General features: G+C 41.1%; 1 protein-coding gene across 2 annotated transcripts in view; it reads left to right on the top strand.

Moving 5' to 3' along the window:
* Window positions 1–8847: 8847 nt before the first annotated feature.
* pcsk6 (proprotein convertase subtilisin/kexin type 6) overlaps window positions 8848–22539 on the top strand; it is a 91388-nt gene continuing 77696 nt past the window's right edge. Inside the window, exons 1-4 of one of the 2 annotated variants that reach the window (XM_080730488.1) lie at window positions 8849–9361; window positions 13308–13412; window positions 18266–18376; window positions 21631–21780. In XM_080730488.1, the coding sequence (XP_080586614.1) occupies window positions 9185–9361; window positions 13308–13412; window positions 18266–18376; window positions 21631–21780 (543 nt within the window). In that variant the 5' untranslated portion in view covers window positions 8849–9184. Of the gene's footprint in view, window positions 9362–13307; window positions 13413–18265; window positions 18377–21630; window positions 21781–22539 lie in introns of both variants that reach the window. The other variant, XM_080730489.1, reaches the window with a different exon arrangement.

The raw sequence follows: 22539 nt of genomic DNA, 5'->3' as shown, positions 1-22539 counted from the left end.
ATATATATAGACTATATATATATTCTAATTTATGGGATTTCTTGGATTTTTATTTCATTTAATGAAGTTACTTAGAAATTACTTTTTAATTATTTATTATTGTTTTTTTTTTATAGTAATTTTTTATAGTAATAATACCACTTAGGCATTGCCACATAATAGGCATTGGTGCCTGGCGGCGGCACCGGTTCAATTCCCGATCCGGATGACCTTTGATGCTCCCTATGTCACTCCCCGTTTTAAAAACAAAAAAAAAATATATATATAAGGGACCCATTAAAATGGTTCCCGACCCACTGTTTGGGAAACCGTGTCTCCCTCCTGGCAACCAAGCTGTGGCATGACCTCTGACCTTCCCCTCAGTCAGAACTGCAGACTCTCCAGTCCAGGAGAACCACCTCACCATTCGCACTGGTAGCCAGATAAGTCGCCCTCTTTCAAAGTCGCCCCCAAACTCGTTTCCCAACGGGTCTGTGGCCTTAAGCTAGATGCAGAATAGACTAAAATCAAATATTTGCTTCTGGGGGTCCCTGGAACAAAATATTTTGTGATGGGGGTCCATAGCCAAATACATATCATTCTGGGGGCCCTTCACATGACAAAGTTTGAGAAACACTGATGGCAACATAAGGTTTTTTCAGAAAATTGTTATGATTTAGAAGACATTTGTAGAATGTGCCTATCAGTGGTTAAGGACCCCCAAAATGTGTTTTTGGCCGTGGTCCGTGGACCCCCATCTCAAAATATTTTGTTCCACGGATGGACCCCTATTGCAAACTTTTTTGTTCCAGGGACCCCCAGAAGCACAGATTTGATTTTAGTCTAATCTGCATCAAGTTTAAGGCCTCAGACCCGTTGGGAAACGAGTCTGGGGCGACTTTGAAAGAGGGCGACTTTTCTGGCATTCCTAGCACTCCTCTCTCCATGTATGATTGATTGATTGATTGATTGATTGATTGATTGATTGATTGATTGATTGATTGATTGATTGAAGACTTGATTAGAAGTTTGCATAGGAAAAGGTACAGTTTCATGATGCTACAGTTCACTGGTAAAAGGTCTACTAAAAGGAGATCCTAGAAAAGACTAAGCTTTATTTCCACAGGAAACCATTTAAGTATCTCATATAACATTGAATGACAGACGAATAGAACACAGTACTATGCAGTAGATATGTAAATAAAATAAAATGAAAGAACAAAAAAAAGGAAAACAGTAAGTCTAAACAAACAGTAAGTATATACAAAGAAGGGGCAGGGGAGGGGAGGGCTGGGCTATAGGTTTGTTTTTTACCAGTTGCGAACGGCTGCTGCCTGTAAGTGGTTTTTCAGGGCAATTTTAAAGGATGCTAGTGATCCACACTCCTTTATGGCCTTCGGTAAGACTTTCCACATTTTGGTGGTATAGCAGAAGAACGAGTTTGACCCTTTGTTGGTTTTGACTCTGAGTTGAAAGTGATCTGTGGCACTGCCTCTGGTGTTGTAATTATGGACATCCTTAACGTTATAAAGTATTTTGACAGGTACTTGGGTATCATAGTGGTGTAGTGTATCTTGTACACCAGGCCCATTGCAAGTTGCAATGGGCCTGGTGTACAATCATCTTTGCCTCTTTTGAATAGATGCTGCTACTATGCAGTTATGTTACTTGGATATTGATTGATCGGATACTTTATTAACAGTTTGCAAAAACAATGCACAGTGGCACAGAGTTATACAAAAGAATGCTGAAAGGATAACCCAGGTAAGCCCGCAGGGCTCGTCTCCATTAAGGTCCTGTGTATTCAATTCATCCATATACATTTAAAGACAAACAACAAATAATAGACAATCATATGCAAAACAAAGATCATATACATATACAGTATGTGAGTAGTAATACGAAAGAAAGATATGTACAGATACAGATATACATTCTGTTGGCTTGTACATGGATGCTAAGAATGTTTAACAGAAGATAAGTTTACCTATCCTAGTTACTTCACAATACTTATTTGACCATTTATCCTGTAATTTGTTTAGGGTTAATTTACCCTGATCCTGCACTTGTAAGTCACTCTGGACTACATTCCTTAATACATATACCCCTGCTCTCTCTCGTCTCTCTCTCTCTCTCTCACACACACACACACACACACACACACACACACACACACACACACACACACACACACACACACACACACATTTGTGTAGACATTTATGTATTCTAAAACCGGACTTCAACCACATGTCTCAAAAACACTGACGAAGGTCTGGCCCTTCTGCTGCGTGTTATTACACGTTTTACATTATGCAGACAACTTCATTAGCATTTTGTCAGTCCTTAATGTGCATTTTTAGTTTGGCAGTTGGCACCCATCTGACCACTTTTAAGTTGAGCACACAAATTCCCTTGTTTCCTGGCTGCTAAAACCTAATGTGTCTGTAGTGTAGGGCAAAACAAAACGTCTTTTAGTCTTTGTACTGAATGAGTGCCGGGTGCCCTGGTTGGCTTCGGGTGCAATTGCTTGTGTTGTTCTGAATATTTTCCCTCCCTGACGAGGCACTGTTTCTGTTGTGTCCAGAGACACTCCTGTATACACTAAGTATGGGCAATATAATCCGGCAGCCTCCTTGTTAAGCTATGTTTCCTTGAAAGTAAAAGTTAGTCTGTTCTATTGTGGAATCGATGCTGAGTTTTAGAGGTGGGATGCTTGTAAGTCACTATAATATAGCAGAATAGCTTTGCCTGGAGATTTTATCTCCCTTGCCTTGAGATCCCCTGCTGACCAAGGGTCTGGGAGAGCAGAGCAGGCTGTTCTTTCAGAGAAGGCTCTGGTCCTTGCATCGGTATGTGCATGCAACAAGGCTGATTCTATAAGTCTGTAATATAATGGTCAGTGCCCTCTTCTTTGCAACTGCCTGCTCTGGGGTCACAATAGTGTTGCCATAATATACTGTATGGTACCCATGGTGAGGATATACAATGAAAGGCACACACAATGGTCACTCTGCTCAGTCAATAGCCTTATCATTCTGGGGTAACATCAGTAAATTTACCATACGGACTGACATACTGCATGGAGACTGTAATACCATCAGTGTAACACCATACTGTTGACACTGTATTGATTGCGACCAAAGCCCATATCTAACAGGACTTCATATGGGAATGCCCAAATATGGAGGCCACATCGGCCACATACCACACTAACAGAATCCATAGGCCTATATTGCCAAGACAGATGGCCAAGACATGGCGTGATGGTCGCTTATTGCCCTGAGGCGTCTTATTGTAGATGGTCGTATACTGTTGTTCAATGTTGATGGGTTTTTAGTGATGCTGTTTCTTCTTGTTGGCTCCTAGCTATAGCTATTGTGTAGCTTATCTTAGCTGTATCTTACAGTATTCTTTTACTCTGTATCTGTACTTTAACTGCTGTGCTGCCTCTGGTGACTTCAGGGTATAGGTCTTTAGAGGAACGAACGGCGGGTGGGTTCGAATCCAATTCATGACCTATGCATGCTAGTTTAAATAAAATAAATATATTATAATATATTCATCTATAATAATCTTAATGTCAGTCATTGCTAAAGTGTAGAGAGTAAATGGAAAACATACAGGCAACACAATGAGAAAGAGGAATTTGAGCTCTGAGACTTTAACATGAAAGTTCCTAAGCTTAAAGTTGGGCCATTATCATCAGTGGCAGTTTTATTTTCCACATTATTGCCCCCAAATCAGTGCTAGGCCTTCAAGGGAAAAGCTAATTCACAGTGATGCAGGTCTTGTAGGAGACGTGGCATTGGTGTACAAAATCAAGTAATTACTAATTAACTAAAGGAGTTTGAATTGTAGTTGTAAATAGACATCTGGGTTCGCCACTTTTATCAATTTATCATTGATTATGGAACAACCATTTTATCTACCAGGATGATTGCTTTTATACCACACAGTTCTTGTGGAATAGAAGAAAATCTGGCAATCAAAATGGATTAATGGCCTCAATTATAATTGTCTACAGCCAAAGACTTATTTTTGGATTCTTTGGTGAATAAAAACAAGTATCCCTGAGGTTTTTCAATCCTATGTTTCTATTTCAGTGGTACTGGTGTTCAAACTTTGTCATGCGAAGGACCTTCAAAATTATATGTATTTGGCCACGGACACCCATCTCAAAATATTTAGTTCCAGGCAGGGACCCCCCCAGAAGCAAAATCTGAGTTACAAATGTTTGCTTAAAAAATACATATATTCAAACAAAGATTTCCACACATTTTCACGACTTTTCAAAAATGGCAGATCTACAAAGCTATGAAGTCCCCTCCACCTTGGGCCCTAGTAACTCAGCCCCCCCCCCCCCCCCCCCCTTGTGACGCCCCTGAATATCAACCAGACACTCTGAATGCACCATCGCTGTGTTCCCCTACTTTTGAGCGTTTCCATGGAGATTCCCCGGCAACCTGGCTGAGGCGGAGCCCCTCCAGAGCCAACAGATTTCAGCCACCTTGGAGAGAGCCTCTCAAAAGCCCTTCTGTTTCCAAACAGTGTTTGTAGGCTTACCCATTCTGACACACCACAAATAAGTTAAAAGACCAGGATCTCATTGAAAGATTCAGTTAGTAAAGTGAGTCACAGCTGCCAGTTAAATAGGTGGTACAGTATGCACGCAGTGTGCACGTGCATGTCAAATGCATGCAGTCTGCATGCATATGTCATTTTAACCACCGTTTGTTTTGTGTTAGTGTTCTTTATTTTGAGAATTTTGAGCACAGTGCAGAATGCAGATGTAGCCTGTAGAATAGGTTGTTCAGGGACACACATTTCTCAACAACACCTCTTTTATTGCCTAATTCATCTTGCCTGTGTTATTTATCATTGATTGACCTTGTGCGATACTTCTCATTGATTTAGCTTGTGCAGTAAATTAATTAGGCCTACTTGCGTTTGGCTTTCGGGGGGAATGAGAGGCTGGACAGCTTGTTGCGCCTTCATTACGCCATGTGTATGGAATTACAGTTCTTTGTAAAGTGACAAGTCGATTAAGGTTAAGGATAATAAAAGGGTCAGGGGCTTCATCTTTGACAAGGAAACTTACTTAAGAAGATAGATAGCCTATATAGACTACACATACATCCAACAGATATCCAATTGCAAACAACCACCATCTTTGCCATGAATGTAACTCAGAATGTGTTCAGATCTTACTGATCACACACAATGATGATATTAATACAATGTTCATACTGTTGATCTAGGCCTACTCTATACTCTGTTGTGTGTTTTGTGCACTCTAACCTCCCCAAATGTTTTGAACACAAGATGGCAGCAGTGTCATGACAAGCCAATGATTTGTAACTAACAGTGTGTTGTACAAATCTCCTTTCAGAAAGGCAATTTGTTGATTTAGTTGCTATTTCTTTTATTTGGACAAATAACCCATGGGGTTGGAAAGTCAGTGTACAGTGTCTGTGAGATTTAGATTCAGAAAGTTTCCAAAAATAAAGAAATCAAAAACGTAATAATAAACATTATTTCAAAAATGTAAACAAATAGTAAAAAATCACACCCAATGTGAAGTGAGCGGTGGTCGTGCTTGCATAACGTCTTCAGACTAGCATTTGAGTCTAGGATGTATAGGGTATGCTACACACACACATTTTACTATGGCAAAACGCTGAGGAAAAAGGCTACGGACACACGCACAGCCACGTATAGGAGCGGTTAGCACCGCTCTATAGCTAATCTGATTGATTGGCTATTTTCACTATCTTTGAAATCGGGCTTAAGTTCATAATGTATTCTGTGGAGACACCAAATGTATCTTTTGGGTCTCGAGGTTAAAGGTTTGGGAACCACCGCATACCATTGGTTCTCAAAGTGGGGTCCTTCAGGGGCTTCCAAATGGGGTCCCCAGCAAAATAAGCACTAAGTCTACCTATTTTATTTTGGCTATATGTTTTAAAAAATCTCCACAACTCTCTTATATGGTACAAAATATTTTCAAATGTTGGCTCCATGGCCAAATTCAATTTTGGGGTAGGCTACTTGACATGAACATGTTTGAGAACCACTACCATACACAGCATACAGTATTTATTCACACTGGCTCACCAGCTAGACATAAAAAGCCTCAGACCGTTTGTAGAAATAGCTGATTTATTGGTCAGTGACACATAACCCACCTGAGAACTTCAAACACAGCCCTGCCAGTTTGCCAACACGGCGGGGCATTTGCCAGGGCAGAGACCTGCCAAACAGTACGCACGCACGCACGCATGCACCGCACGCACGCACGCACGCACCGTGACGCACGCACGCACGCAAGCACACACACACACACACACACACACACACACACACACACACACACACACACACACACACACACACACACACACACACACACACACACACACTCAAAATGTCACTGACTGAAGCATTGGCAAGGCAAATGTATGAATTGTTCAGATTAGGAATGAATGACTAGGCCTATAAATAGACAAGATTAAGTAATTAAAAACATAAACCTCAAAGCATACTGTACTCACTATAGCATTCAGAAATGTTCTTATCAGAATTTTTAGTTTTTGCTTTAATTACATACAGGAGAGTGGAGACAGGAAACGAGAGCACAGACATGCAACACATGGCTCTGGCTAGAATCAAGCTGGACACATTGGTTGGCACACTAACAGTCACCCATCAGAATTTGTGTGTAACTAATAAATAAATTATGGATCTCTAAATCCATAGTGAAAATAAGACAAAGAGACCAAAGGACTATATTCTTAGATTGCTGTATTGAGGAGAGACAGACAAGGAAGACAGACAGTGGGCATACCATCCTAGTGGTATGCTTTCTAATCTCTCTCCCCACCACTAGCTGGCAGGTCGAGAATTCTCTCTCCCAAAATGGAAGTTACATTCAGTATATAAAGACATACAGTTATGACAGTAAGATCTTCGTGGGACTCATTGATTCGTTCCCATATCATAACAAGGAAGTAGTAGGAACTCATTGATTTGTTCCCATATCATAACAAGGAAATAACAGGAAGAAAGTGCCACGTAGTGCTGGTTATTTTCCACCACTCGTGACTTATACAGTATATCATGATTTCATAGTCTAAAGTTATTATGACCTGTAATCTTTAGCCTGACCCTACAGTATCCGACCAAAATGTGGTCTCATACTGTACGTTCAGTTCATATATATATCTTATATGGTCATATGAGACTCATACACAAACATAGAATTATGTATAATAATTCATATCTAACAGTAACCACTTAAACCCCATTCACTATGATCTTTTATTTTAAATGGAAATCGTAATTCTTATGTAGAAAGTATAGGCATAAATAAGCTTTGAGCTTTGGCCTAAGCCCTTTCGATCAGCCAGAAATTGTTGGATTTCAGTGTCAGTGTGAAATGTTTTGTGAAGATGTTGATGAGGATCGAAATAAACTAAACTAAACTAAACTCCAGCACCCGTATTGTGGAGAAAGCTTTCGCAAAAGAATAGCAGATCGACAAGCTCAAGCCCATGACCACTTTTACATTAGGCCATGTCACCTTGCACCAGATGGTCAAAATATAATGAACTAATTTGTAATGTGTGTAAAAGTCAACCCATAAGGGTTTTATTAAAACTCAATAAAATGTGGTCAGAGGGAGGCTGGAACTGATAGGGTGTGGTGGTGAAATATGTTTTCGTTTGTCTTTAATATCCTATTTCATTGCTATTCTGTAGAAATTCACAGTCATGATTTTGAGAAAACAATTCCCAGGGCCATTTTGACCATTTGGCCATTGACCCTATCTGTCTTGCATCAGACCCCAACACCTACCCTCACCCCACCAACAGGTTTCGTTCTTCATCATTTATTAACTTTATTTATCAGCCTGTTCTCCACTCCACTGACAAATCGTGCAGCTGGGGACATTATTTAGGCCATTGGTTCTCAAAGTGGGGTCTGGGGACCCCCAGGGGTCCTTGATGGAGTTCCAGGGGGTCCCCAGCTAAATGATAGTTAGGAACCAAATGGACCCTTATGGGTAGCCTACAAATGGAACCAAATACATTTTGGTTCCATTTGTACACTCTCAGAGTAAGAGTTAAATTAACATTGATTTTACAATATAAAGTGCATGGGGTTTCAGAGATAGAAATGACATTAAAGGGGAAGACCACCCATTTTCAATATTGAACTGTGTCATTAATATACCTTAGAGGAGTTGTGTGGAAATAGAAAACAAGTTCCCCACCTTCTGTGTTGCCTAGAACTGGAGGATTGATTTTGGGGTTTGTATTGTAAATTACAACTTGATGACATCACACATTGTACTTTACAATACAAACCCCAAAATCAATCCTCCAGTTCTAGGCAACACAGAAGGGGGGGAATTTTTTTTCATATTTCCACACGACACAACTCCTCTGAGGTGTAGGCCTATTAATGACATATTTCAATATTGAAAATGGGTGGTCTTCCCCTTTAAAGGGGGTTCCATATAGCCTATAATGCCATACTGGGGGTCCTTTGGGAGGAAATTAAAGCGGTTGGGATTTGGAATCATTGCTAGAGCCCTACAAATCTTCTCTTATGGGGGTCCCTGGCATATCTTTTCAAATGAGGGTCCGCGAGCTAAAATTAAGTGTCAATGTGGGGGTCCTTGGTGAACAAAGTTTGTAAACCTGATTTAGGTTTATAAACAAAACAAATTTCCCAAGAGATCATTTTGGTCTGCACCCTGAATCATTCTTTGTTTTAGCCTATATTATAATGAAGCCAAATTCAGGTCACAGCGACTCCCGTGTCACGCCTGACTGACTGGATGTTGACTGCTTCTCGTGTCTCCTGGCTGGAAGGAGAGTGGGTTGGGGAGGCGTGAACAACCACTGATCCCCCATCAGTGGCTTTGATCTGCGGACACACTCTGTGGACTGAGCTATTTGGTCGCTACACAACGCAGAAGAACACCTCGGCGGAATGATGATGATGGAAAATGTTTCGGAACTTTTTGTGAAATGAATCGCATTCAGCGAGACGGAGGATTTCACTGGCGGCGATGGGACAAAACATGATGGGACAAAACAAACCGCATTCCCGTGAAGTGTTGGATGGAATGCTGACTCAATTGAGATTTTAAATTCAACACTTTTTTGGCAACTTTATTTGATTTTTGTATTTGGTAATGGCAATCAAAATGCGCCTATTTTTTGTCCTTTTGTTGATGTTATCAGTCATAGAGAGCTGTCAGTCACTGCCCTCTCGGGATGTCTATACAAACCACTGGGCAGTGCGTGTTACAGGGGGTCACGGAGAAGCGGACAGACTGGCCGCTAAATATGGATATAATAACTTGGGACAGGTAATGGTTCTTCAATTGGTATCACATTAAGTGTATTTTTGTTTAACATTGGTGCAGTTGTTCTCAAAGTGGGGTCCGGGGACCCCCAGGGGTCCTAGAGGGAGTTCCAATAAGGGTTTCCCCCTATGGGTTTCCCTGCTAAATGATAGGAATGAGTGTAAATCAGAGAATGTAGGCCTATTCATTAGGGTCCATTTGGTTGCATTTGTACGCACTCAGTCTCAGAGTTAAATTAACATTGATTTTACAGTATAAATTCAGAGATAGTAATGCTATTGGGGTCCGTGGCCTAATGCATGTCAAACTGGGGGTCCTTGATGGTTAAGAATCACTGCTATAGCTGTCTTATGGGGGTCCCTGGCATATCTTTTCAAATGTGGGTCCGCGGGCTAATATGTGTCAATTTGGGGGTCTTTGACATGAAAAGGTTTGAGAACCACTGGGTTTAAGTTCTCCCTCCAATATGTCAAATGTTGGTCTCTTTTTGTGAATATCAATTCTGTAGGATAATATGAGCTACTTCAGAGACTTTATAGCTATAGGCCAGTGTACCATATTTTGGAAATTAGGCTTCATATTAATTGGTAATAGGCTATTTTTGAAGTGCAATTTGAAAAGACTATTCTCACAAAGTTATAAATTGCAGTTCCACTTCCACCGTAGGCTAATCATAGATTTCAAAATTGTTTTTTGGAAATAATGAATTTGACCCATCAAAAATGATTTAAGCTCCCAGTAGGCCTATAGGCTAATATCTTGTCTCCTTGAGATATTTAATTTATTTTCATATCCTACATCAGTGTTTCTCAAACTTTAAACTTTCAAGGTCTCCACTTAACTCTCATTTGGTTCCATTTTGTACACTGTCAGACTTACAGACTTGTATGGGTCAATTTAGACCCCCCTAAAGGCACCCACGTCAGAGTCCCTGGACTTTGAGAACCACTATCCTACAACATAATTGTCACCCATGGCCATCCAATTAAGCCAGTGAAGGCTCTGAATTGAGTGCAATCCTAGTTTCCCAGTGGCGGCAGTGGCTCAGGGGTAGAGAAACCGTCATTAGAACACAGAGAGTTCCCGAAGGGTTCCCAGTTCGATCCTGGGCTCCCCCAAGAGTTAGTGTCGAAGAGTCCTTGAGCAAGACTCTGAACCACTAGTTGCTCCCGGTGAGCAGGTGCCTTGCATGGTTTCCTCTGCCATCGGTGTATGAATGTGTGTATGAATGGGTGAATGTAATGCACAATCTCTGTAAAGCACCTTGGATAAAAGCTCTATATACTGATTTACCATTTAGTTTTAGCAGACAGGCAAGCTTTAGCCTAACCCTCCTCCTCTGACCCAGGCAATGCCTGGGAGTGGAGTAGGTTACACAACAACATAGGCTACTGCAGCAAAACAACATCTGGCCTTTCTTTTCGATATTGGATACCGTTATTTAAACAACATCGTTCAGAAATGTTGAGTGTGTGTGTATAGGAAACAGCTGGGGCCGGAGAGGGCAGAGAAGAGAATAGGAACGGGAATGAAGGGAACCAGGAAAGCAGAGGACTGGTTTGAGTCAGAGGTCCCACTGTAGTTTGAAGAAGAATAATACTGCATGCATGCCAGGAGGGGCGTCACAAGGGGTAGGAAAGTGGGACTGAGTTACTATAGGGCCCAAGGTGGTGGAGGGGCCTTAATTATTTTATACTTTAGCTATTGAAAAATAGCAGATATACAAGCTCACAGCGCGGCACCGAGTGCCGCGCTGCGAAGCTTGTAGATCTGCTATTTTTGAAAAGTCGTGAAAATGTGTGCAAATCTTTGAATATATGTATTTGTTAAGCAAACTTTTGTAACTCAAATTTTGCTTCTGGGGGGGTCCCTGGAACTAAATATTTTGAGATGGGGTTCCGTGGCCAAATACATACCATTTTGGGGGTCCTTCACGTGAAAAGGTTTGAGCTCCACCGACATAGAAACATAGGTTTTTCAAAAAAACCTCAGAAGGATTTGAAATATTCAAAAATTTTCATGATTTTTCAAAAATAGCAGATCTACAAGCTCGCAGCTGTGAGCTTGTATATCTGCTATTTTTCAATAGTTAAAGCACAGGGGCCCCGCAGTGGATCCTTGTACCCAGGGCCCAGAATTTGGTGTGACGCCCCTGCATGCCAGATGAGCACATGAGGATGCCTGCATTTTTGGTGCAACGTCAAGGGAGAAGAAAATGTGGATAGGCCTATTTATCAGGTTACTTCACATGCTTTGATTTGGAAAATTGCTTTTGCACTGAAGATTAAATTGCTTACCCTCTTGAAAGAGAAACCCATAGGGTGCTCGCTGGCCTACTGGTCCGGGCGCATACCACTTATAGGCATTGCCATATAGGCATGGATGCCTGGTGGCTTTGCCGGTTCGATTCCTGATCCGCAAATGGCCCGCGGGCCGCCTATTGGGGAACCCTGCTGTAGCCTATATACATAGTAAGGGAATTTTATCAGATATTTTACAAATCTGCCTAAATCGTTACCAAGACATTTCTTCACCAATGTGTTTCTAAAGGTATGTAATGACATGTACTAAAGGTTGAAATTCAACTCCCGGGGGAAACCTCATAAAAAACTCCTCAAAGTCGGGTTAGCGATTTTAGAAAATTAAAGGGTGCTTAAATTGGACTTGAGCAACTTTTGAGGGGTTTTAAGTTGATTGAAGGCATTTATTCTTCTCCAAGACCACTCCCTGGTGGAAAAATACATGGTAAATAGGCCTAGTTATTGTTTAGTAGTGATTGCTGTAGTAGTTGGTTGGCATTCAAAGTGAGGACGTTTGGAGTTAACATTAGATACGAACATACAAACGTGTAAACTCTTCACCTTGCCCACCTAATACACACCTTTATGAACACACTGGTAAAGACATTTCTTGGTAACAATGTAGTTAGCAGATTTTCATATGTTTCCCTTACTAACAGTACTCAGTCTAACTGAAATGTATTCTAAGGGCAAACATGTAAGTACATGTCAGTACCAAAAAAAACAATAGTTATTGCGACCGTAGGTCGCACTTACTATCAAAACCTGCACAAACTGTCAGTCTGTCTGTCTGTCTGTCTGTCCGTCTGTCTGTCACACCTCACACGTCACACTATTGCCCCGCTCATATCTCCGCAACCGTTGCCCTGATCCATGCCAAATTTTGCACACACGCTCCTTGCCTGCCAAACTACAACCTCCAAGGACCCCCGGAGCTCCAGGGACCCCCAGGTCCCTGGGGGACCCCCAGGTGTAAAAAATGACCAAATGTGCAAAAATGACCAAATGACCACCCCAACGGGGCTGCTCACGGGGAATTCCCGGGGACCACCGACTCCTGCTGCTCCAGAACGGATGCAAAAGTGGTGGCGCCCCCAGTGGAGGACCCCCTCCACTGCAGCTCACATAAAATGCCGTAACTCGGGCTAGGAGGGTCCAGGAGAGCCGGGGCCGGTACCTATTCGTCCGCCAAGGCAACGCGGACACCCCACCCCTCATTTCTCACATGGCCCTCTTCTAGCGCCACCATGAGGCCGATTTTTAAAACACATTTTTGGACACTGCTCCTACAGTTTTTGCCCTAAAATCACACAAATCGCTACACAGTATGTCTACACTCATCCCATCACCATGAATCTGTCCCATATAGCGCCACCTTCAGGCCGATTTTCAAAAACACATTTTTGGACACTGCTCCTACAGATTTTGCCCTAAAATCACGAAAATCACTACACAGCATGTCTACACTCATGTCATCAACATGGATCAGGAAGATTTTGGAAAAACAAATTTTTGCCCTATTTGTGGAGATAAGCGACCTATGGTCGCTTATCTCCCGATTAGGGAGTCTTACTGGTAATAACTTTAAATGGAACAAATATTATCATGTATGTGTCTCATATTGATGTTTGTATCTGGTATCTGGTCAGATAGGAGCCCTGGAGGACCATTATCATTTCCACCACAGCAGAGTGGTGCGTCGAGCAGCTTTCTCCTTCAGAGGTGTTCACAGCTTCATAAATATGGACCCCAAGGTGAGACAACCATCTTCCCAACCATTTTTCTTGGAGCCCCCCTTCTTACTTCTGACACAAGCTGAGTACCACACGCAAACACACACATGCAAGCACTAGGGCATTCACGAATAGTGATTTTTAGTATTCTAATTATTCAACCTCAAAGTAATCGAATAGTCGAATATTCGACAGGACTGGCCAAACTGTCAAATATTAAGTAAGCAAGAGGTGAACATTGTGAAAATAGCCGATCTACATGCTCACAACGCCTCGCAACGCGAGGCGTTGTGAGCATGTAGATCTGCTATTTTCACAATATTTATCTGCGGAACCGAGTCACATTAAATGTAATACATACAATTCCAAGTGCTTGTCAGGGTGGGGTCCCCAGTTCAAATATGTTTATTTTGGGGGTCACGGCCTAAAAAGGTTTGAGAACCATTGACAACTCATTCTTATGACTTCCTATATAGCCAAGCTTTATAAATTATATATTTAAAAAAAAGAAAACGAAAAAAGAAAACGAATATTCGACTTCGGTGAACAACGTCGAATAGTGACTTTGATATTCGAATATTCGAATATTTGGTGAATGCCCTAGAAAGCACACTCATGGGAAAACACAAACACCAGTGCGCACACTGGACTATACCTACAAACAGACAAGGCCTCGTGCTATAGGACCATATTGTTCTCAATAAATCGTCTATTCACAGCTTTGACCATATAAACATAGACTTTGATTTAGTTTTTATTTTCTTCCACGGAACAGTGCACTAAATGACTTGGTGTCTTATGATGATGCGTCATCAATGTCGTCAGTTACTGGGAAGTCAGAGGGCAAGAAATTCCACAGAAAAGGAAGTTCTCAAGAAAGTGCACCAGATTGCCTGACTTGAGTCATCATTATAAGCAAAATGTACGTACCCATATAACCATCACATGTGTCTGCTCACTCATACATAAGATACAAATCAGTACATCAGTTAACACTAGTTTAATGGAAGGTTGGATAAAGTAGGAGAATAAAGGTAACTCTGGGCTAGGAATAGATCAGTGGTTTTCAACCTTTTCCCCCCCTTTTTTTAAGCTCTGGACCACTTTAACCATTTCAGTTACCTGCACTAATCTAGACGTCTGTGGACCATTGGTTGAGAGACAGTGGGATGTACTATAGGATGCATAGCAATCTTAACCCATATCCCCACCCACACAACAATGATCCCCATGCAGGTTGATTCTTATTTCAGGGTGGCAGTCCCTGGTTCACAATCAGTTGAAACCCCCTGACCTCGCTAAAGCAAGTTTCAAGTCTAATACCATTCTGTATATGAATGGGATCCAGTGACTTCTTTAAAGTCTTAGTCAATGGGAAATGTCTTGAGAATGATTGAGAAAGCGTTGCAACGGGCTAAAATCGCCAGTCCACCTGTATGGTCCTTTAAGTGGAGGAAGGTTGGGTTAGGAATGAATGGAATAAGCTTCTGAAAATCCTTCATTTTTCTTTGAACTTGTGCAGATAATCTTTTTCAGAAAGAGCAGATTGTAGCGTTGTAATAGTCAAGATGTTCCACCTTTCCACTTCATAATATACGGTATTTGAAACAGTGGTTGTCTCTCCTGGACTGCCAGCGGGCACTGTCTGTTCTCAGGGCTTCTTCTCTGGCCTTAAGGCTGGGATTATCTCCCCTAGACAGCTGGAATCTGAGGGGTAATAAAACTCAAAGCCTAGGTTTGTGTGTAGGCAGAGGGCGCTCAGATCATGTGTTTGAATGTAGAGTAGGGGTCCCAGTGCCAAGCAAACCAATGTTATAGTATCAGATAGGGGTGGGCGATATGGTGATAATTATCGTTGAGACGATACAATGTATCCACGATATGCCTTTTCAGAGGTATCGTATATATCGTGATACAATTGAGGGAGCCTTGTAAAAAAACCTGTTTAATCGTTAATACAGAGATTCATTGCAGAATTCAATTTAAACCTGTATTTTGGTCTAAATCAGTGGTTCTCAAACTTTAAAATGTCAAGGTCTCCCCTTACGGGTCCATTTGGTTTCATTTGTATACTGTCAGAGTTACATATTTGTAAAGTTAAATTTAGACCTCCCAAAAGGAACCCAGAGAGTCTAGTTTTTGTCAAGTAACTTGAAAAATAACCATAAAAACCAACGTGAAAAAAGAATCGTGATAAAATCGTGTATCGTGATACAGCTTGGGAAAATATTGTGATTTAGAATTTTTCCATATCGCCCACCCCTAATGTCAGACGATGGCTGAGTTGCTGTACGCATCCGTGGCGATTTCATTACTGGTATGGCCCATGATGACATCAATTGCAGAGAGAGAGAGTGTTCATAATTCCTGTACTTTTCTGAAAGCGCAGTATAAATTACATTTTATTGTGACAACAGATAGCATGTCTTGGTGTTCAGTGGTGTAGACTGATTGTTTGTGTGCATGTCATATAGTGTAATCTACTAGTGATGGCCTATCATTTTGCCAAATGGAAATAGCGAGCTGTAAAAAATCTTTGCCAATAATTAAGAGATTCATGGATTATTTGTCTTTTTTTTTACATTAAAATGTTTTTAACTACAAGTAGAGTTTCACTTTCACTTTTACTTCACCAGCCAATAAATGGTCACTAACAATGAACGCAAAAGTTGAATGATTATAAATAAATGTATAAATATATAAATACATGAGAAAGGAGCGTGCCACTAAGTGGAACACAAATCTCGACACGCCGCTACCGTACCCCCCTTCATCATTGTGTCTGTGATTTGCATGTGATGACATTCTTTTGGCTGTGAAATGATTATGAAATGAAAAAGCACAGGGCAACGTTGGGAAAGGTTGTTGATCGTTAAGGCCTTGAGTGAATTATGTGGTATCACTTGCTATGCATCCAATATCTATAATGCTCTTAGCCTGATTTCAGACTCTGCGCTGAGCTTGAGTCTGACATTGTCCCATTGACAAGAGATTTCAAAGGGGAGGGGATTTGAAATGTGAAATTCCCAATCACAAGAGATCTGGTGGGAGGGGTTGTGTTTGACTTGTGTGTACACAAAAACATTCCCCCCTCCCCTCCCCTCTATGACAGGCATCAAACAGGTCGTTGTCTTTGATGCTAACGAGGTGTGCACAACCCCCCTTTGAAGTTCAAAGGGAGCAATTAAGAGCTTTGGCTGAGCTCCCCCCTCCACTGTTTCTGTAGCCTCGCGTAGCCAGGCTTACTCATCTGCGAAGAGAAAAGCCTGGTGACAATAGAAGGCAGAAAACGTTCTAGGAGGTGGGGCTGAATTTTACCGGAAGCTGTATTTTTTTCACAGTGCGGTGTTCCTGCAAACGTATTCCCTGCACGAAAAACTCTGGTCTATGTTTCCTGCATGCTCCGTCGGTTGCGCTCGCAATAAACAATATACAAACAAAAACATTGATTCAAGCAATGTTACAAATATTAAGAGCGAGTTAAGAGCTACAATCTATTTTAGTTTTTTCGCTGGGGAATGTAAACAGACCCGCACCGCATGACGTAACGTCCGTTAAACGCAGACTTCCGCTAGAAATCTTGGAACCTACCGGAAGGCATATTGTCTACAGGGTGCTGTTTCTGTTGATTTTCAAAAGTTAGACCCACCCCCTCCTCCGTCTTGCATTGATTTCATTGGCTGGTACGCCAAGATACCATATCAAGTTAAGCGTCATATGACAACACCAGACCAAGAGAACCAGTCCGCTCAGAGAGTGGGCGGGTCTATGGGCTGGAGCCAGGCAATAATGCTCTATAAACATATTATATGCTGCTTATAAGACTGTATAGTTATAGTTATAAGAAATTAGAAATACTCATAATACTATATAATATAAGTATGATTATAATGAATTATAGACATGGGATGCATAGCAATATTACCGGAAGATTCTTTAGGTCTATGACCTATGGTTCAAGACCGAAACGCAAAATGGGCTGTTATAGCGGTATAGCATGAACCTGATTTGAAATATATTTGTGGATTGAGTTCCGAATCCATGCACAAGAAATTTGATCGGTGTAGTAGTTTGCAAGATTAGCACACACACACTCACACACACACGCGCGCACGCACACGCACACGCACACGCGCACACACACACACACACACACACACACACACTTTCAGCCAGAGATAATGGAAAAGCAAAAGTCGATGTCTCTTAAAGAATGTGCCCTGTAGTTGTGGTTAATTTCCCGATCTTGAAACTGGAGCTGTAAAAGTGTGCATCAGTGTAAATTACTTTTAGGCAGAAAGCCATATGCTTGAGGAAGCATAAAGACATCACAGCAGTGGCTGGGAATCTTAAGTGGAGGTAAGTATAAATGAAAGTGTTAATGTTTAAATCAAAGGCATCAGTACCCACAGTCTCAGATTCACGGTTACAGTGTGAGCACAGAAAAGTGTTCTCTAGTCTGCTCGTATTGGTCAGTATAGAGAAAGTCCCTCATAGTTTTCAAACAACTTTTTGAAAACGACATGCAGAAGATAAGAATGACAAAAACAAGCTGTGTTATGTTTGCCGTATATGTCTTCTTTAGACGGTAAGATTGGATAACCTAGTATTTATTATATTATTCTGGTCAACAGTGGTGGGAAAAGTACTACATTATTTTATTTAAGTAAAAGTATCAATACTGCAATATAGAAATACTCTGTTACAAGTAAAAGTCTGGAATTCAAAATGTACTTGAGTAAAAGTACATAGGTATTGGTATCAACATGTAATTAAAGATAAAATATACTATAAAAAATATACGATAAATATACTACTTCACACCACTGCTGGTCAGTAAACCAGTCTTTTCACAGCTATCATTTCTCTCTTAGGTGGACTGGGCCCAGCAGCAAGTAGTAAAGCACAGAGTGAAGAGAAGCACCAGAAGTGACCCCAACTTTATTCACTTCAATGACCCAAAATGGTCCAATATGTGGTATATTGTAAGTATAGTTTAATGTCTCATGAGATCTAATTTCTTGTCCCGTATGTCCATTGTGGGACGACCCCACTTGATTAAAAACAACAACATGCCTCAAGTAGTGCGATGCAATAACAAAATGCTATTAACCTCTCCCAGCAAACTGAAGGAAGTTGAAATTATTTTACAATAAAATATTTATAATGGATCCACTTGCAGGACATGATACCCATAATGCATGCATCATGTGAACAGCCAGAGCCAGAAGCTATGTAGAAACAGTCGAGTTCCACTTGGAAGCTTAACAGTATTATTGTGCAATGGTTTGGATTCTGAGAAGGAGATATACATTTTGTACAGCAATGTTTGTTTATATTTAGGTGTTAAGTAATTAAAAAAATGATATGGTATTAACTTAAAGTTATACCATGTAACTTTTTTTTATAAAACAAATCTTAAAATTGTCCTAACTGTTAAATCGCTAAAGTTTTAGAACACCCGCTCCGTGAATTTCATCCCCTAAAGCCTTCTGTAAATATGTTTCCTAAGATTCTGACCGGGGACCGGATTTCGCGGCAAAATTACGTCATCATACACTACCGGCCAATCACAGCGAGGGTTATACACTGCCGGCCAATCACAGCGCATCTTGCTGACTTCTCAGGAAGTAGTTTGCCTCAACATAACAACAGCATATACTCGGGTGAAGGAGTCCGTTTCTCCGGAATGCCTGAACGCACAGGAACCAGGGACCCCTCTAAAGATAGATCTCGGCGAGCTGCAGGCGGACGCGGTGGTGAGAGGCCCGGTCCGCGGCGAAAAACGGCCGAAAGACGCGGACGCGACCGCGGTTTGCTATACAGCTCTGACCACTAGTTGAGCAACTTACACAGTATAGCTTTAAATTATAATGGTTGAAAAGACATGGTCAAGTGGACACTAGGTAAGGACACTGTGACACAGCTCTGGGTGTTGTCGGCACAATACATGGTGGGTACGAGTCCTGCAAACTGACCCATTGTATACCAACCCTTTTGCTACTGGTGAACTCTGTAGCGAGGGTTTTGAGAAATGTAACAGGCCCATAAAATGTCTTAACACCTGCAAGTGTTTACCGTTTACAAACCACTAATTGTGGTGCTTTGAAGGAATTGTCCGGAATTCAGGAACTAACATTCAAAAATGTTAGTTCCTTCTGAGCGATGTTTAGACACTATACGCTTTAGTTGTTTTTCCATTTCCACAGACGGTAAACTATTGGAACGGTATGCCTCTAGGACAGGGATTTAAAAAATGTTTTAATTAATCTATTTTAGGAACGGAAACAACGCAATTTGCTAGGTGTTCAAGCAATTTAGATTAGATTTCCCTTCATTTATTTAAATTAGATTAGATTTCCCTTTATTAATGCCCAGGGGAAATGTAAGAGTTACCGAAGGTAATAGACCAAAACAAAGGTTCACTGGTGCATTAAAAAAGAAGGATCCGTTTATCACTCATAGTCAGTTGCGGTACAGTGTCTATTTACATTCTCAGTAGAGTAGTACGCCATCATCAAATAGCTTTTGAAATTCGAATTACATCTTAGTTTTCAGGCTGTTGAGGTTTCGAAGGATGGTTAGAGATGTAACAGCATTTCATGTGATAATAGATTTGAAGTCTGCATACTGTGTGTTAAGTATTTCTGAAGAAGCATGCATGTCTCTGCTCAACCACCACAGCAACTTGTTCACTCTCTAGTACTGTACCGGTATGTACTGTAAATCTAGGGGAAAATACACAACTCTGACTTTGAAATCAATGTTGTATTTATCCAACTTTAAGCCATCGCATTGTTTTGTCCATTGTGGTGGTTATAGCTATAAAATAGATTATGTCCGGACATAGTAGACTACACCTGCAAAACCTAATCCTCCAACTGAGTTCTTGGATGTTCATCTTCCCTTGATACTATTGATTTCCACATTTAAGGTTCTTCCCCAGACACATTCCCCAGTTGTCTATGAACCTAGAATGTGTCTCTACCAATGCATCTCAGTGACCGAGCAAGATTTGGAATTAATGCATTTAGTTGGTGTTAGGGCTGAACTCAGGTGTGAAATTGTCCTGACTGCAGTTGTCTGTCCAGTGAGACTGTTTGACTTGGTGAGTCTGTAGTAGGCTGTGTGGATTACATTGGCCATCCGATGGGGAAATTATTCATTACCTGATTGTGCAGTATACTAGGAATGAAACCAGCATGCAGGGCTGCTCAGGTATTCTGGAAACTGTTTGAGAACAACAGATGGGCCATATCTGTCTCTTGTATTGCTGACGGCGTATATATTTCCTATAGGCATCAATAAACTTTGAGTGTTTAACCTGCATACTGAAAAGGATGACTGAATGCAAATGCCCTAGAGTGAAGGAAGAAATAGCTATATTCCATGCTAACTGTGGATAGGCATCAAGACACTCAATTCAGTGTTGGATTAAATGTAGAAGATTGGGATGCTAAAAAAAGAAGGAAAAAAAAGATTCAAGGACATCAGCTGTGTTGATGTTGAATAAAGATGAATGCTATTTGGCTTCAAGGTTGGCAGTGGCACATCTGACACATGACCGATATGGTGTCCCTGATTAATGTTGAGTTCTTGGCGCATGATTACCTGACATATTGTGGGTTTGCACCACACGACTGCATCTATTACAGGGGTTCCCAAACTGTTTTGTCTCAGGGCACCCATAATTCTTTTTTATCCGAGGCACCCCTACATTATAATTTTCACTCCCAGCACCTTATATTTATAGCATATCGTCGTTGTCGGGTGGAAACCTTGTATGTCCAAAACCGTTCATTTTGTATTTATCGTCTATAAAATGTACTAAACTAGTGAAAACAGCAGATCTACAAGCACACTCGCGAGGCGTTGTGTGCTTGTAGATCGGCTGTTTTCACTAGTTTTGTGAGACGGTCTTGTATGATGAAGCAGGGCAAAAGACATGAGGAGATACGAGGTTTCTACCCGACAGTGACGATATTTTAGTGATTATGTTGCGAGGAAAATGTTGAGATAATAGCCATTTTCGTTAGAAGTGACTGAAAATAACTTTGTACTTCAAGTTTAAAATCATACTAAATAATATTTTTTCAAGTGTCCAAATAAATTCCAAATATTATCAAATGATCTCGCGGCACCCCTGGACTGCCGTCGCGGCACCCCAGGGTGCCCCGTCGTCACCCACTTTGAAAACCCCTGATCTATTAGCGTGATATTCATGCTCTCTTCTCATCAGCATTGTACGGCTGACGCCAAGAACGGCCGCTGTCGCTCCGAGATGAACATCCTGGCAGCCTGGCAGCGGGGCTACACCGGCAAGAATGTGGTGGTCACCTTCCTGGATGATGGCATCGAAACGGATCATCCAGATCTGGCCCAGAACTACGTACTGTATACGACTGACCCCCCCTTTCATTCTCTGTTCCAGTGTTAGCTTTCAGTTAACTTTAGCCACATTCTCTTGTATACTGTACAGAAGAACCGTGGGAGTCAGTGGGACGTTCAACATTTTAAAATGCTATACTGTATGTTAACTTAAATCAACTCCCAGGATATTTTCTGTTCTGAAGTCCTGTTCTAATAGGCTAGATAGATAGATACCTTTATTATCCCAAGGGGGAAATTCAGTTGTCCAGTAAGTTGTAGCACAGCAGTATACAGTTATTTACAAGATACAGAGAAGTAAGAAAAAAGATAGGAGGAAAAAACAAGAGCAGTACAGTACCAGTAAAGAGAAGGTGCATCAAGAGAGGGGGCGAATAATATATACATAAAGTGTCTTACAAAAAGAGACCATAGCAGTCAATGCTAGTTAGTGCAACAAGTATCTCACTGTCATTGTTAAACAAAGCAAAATACTCAGAAACTACCAACACAACCTAATAGTGCAATGTCAAAAATCTGTGCGAAAGAAACAAAAAAACAGCTCAGAGAAGAAGAAACTAGAAGACTATGGACAAAGGCTATGGACAAACATGAAACCGTAACAGCCTCTAAAGGTTTTCTATTTGTGAAGCCCAGTCGGTACCGTTATATAAGGAAACATATTACTGCCATGACATAAACATAAAAATACAAACATTATAAACATGAAATGTTTCACGTTATAACAAGATACATACTATACTGTTAGAATAAGATATGT

This window comes from Nannobrachium achirus, assembly GCF_963921795.1.
Source record: "Nannobrachium achirus genome assembly, chromosome: 7".
NCBI classification, from domain to species: domain Eukaryota; kingdom Metazoa; phylum Chordata; class Actinopteri; order Myctophiformes; family Myctophidae; genus Nannobrachium; species Nannobrachium achirus.
The sequence above is the reverse complement of the archived record's forward strand: the minus strand, read 5'-3'. Positions and strand labels throughout refer to the sequence as shown.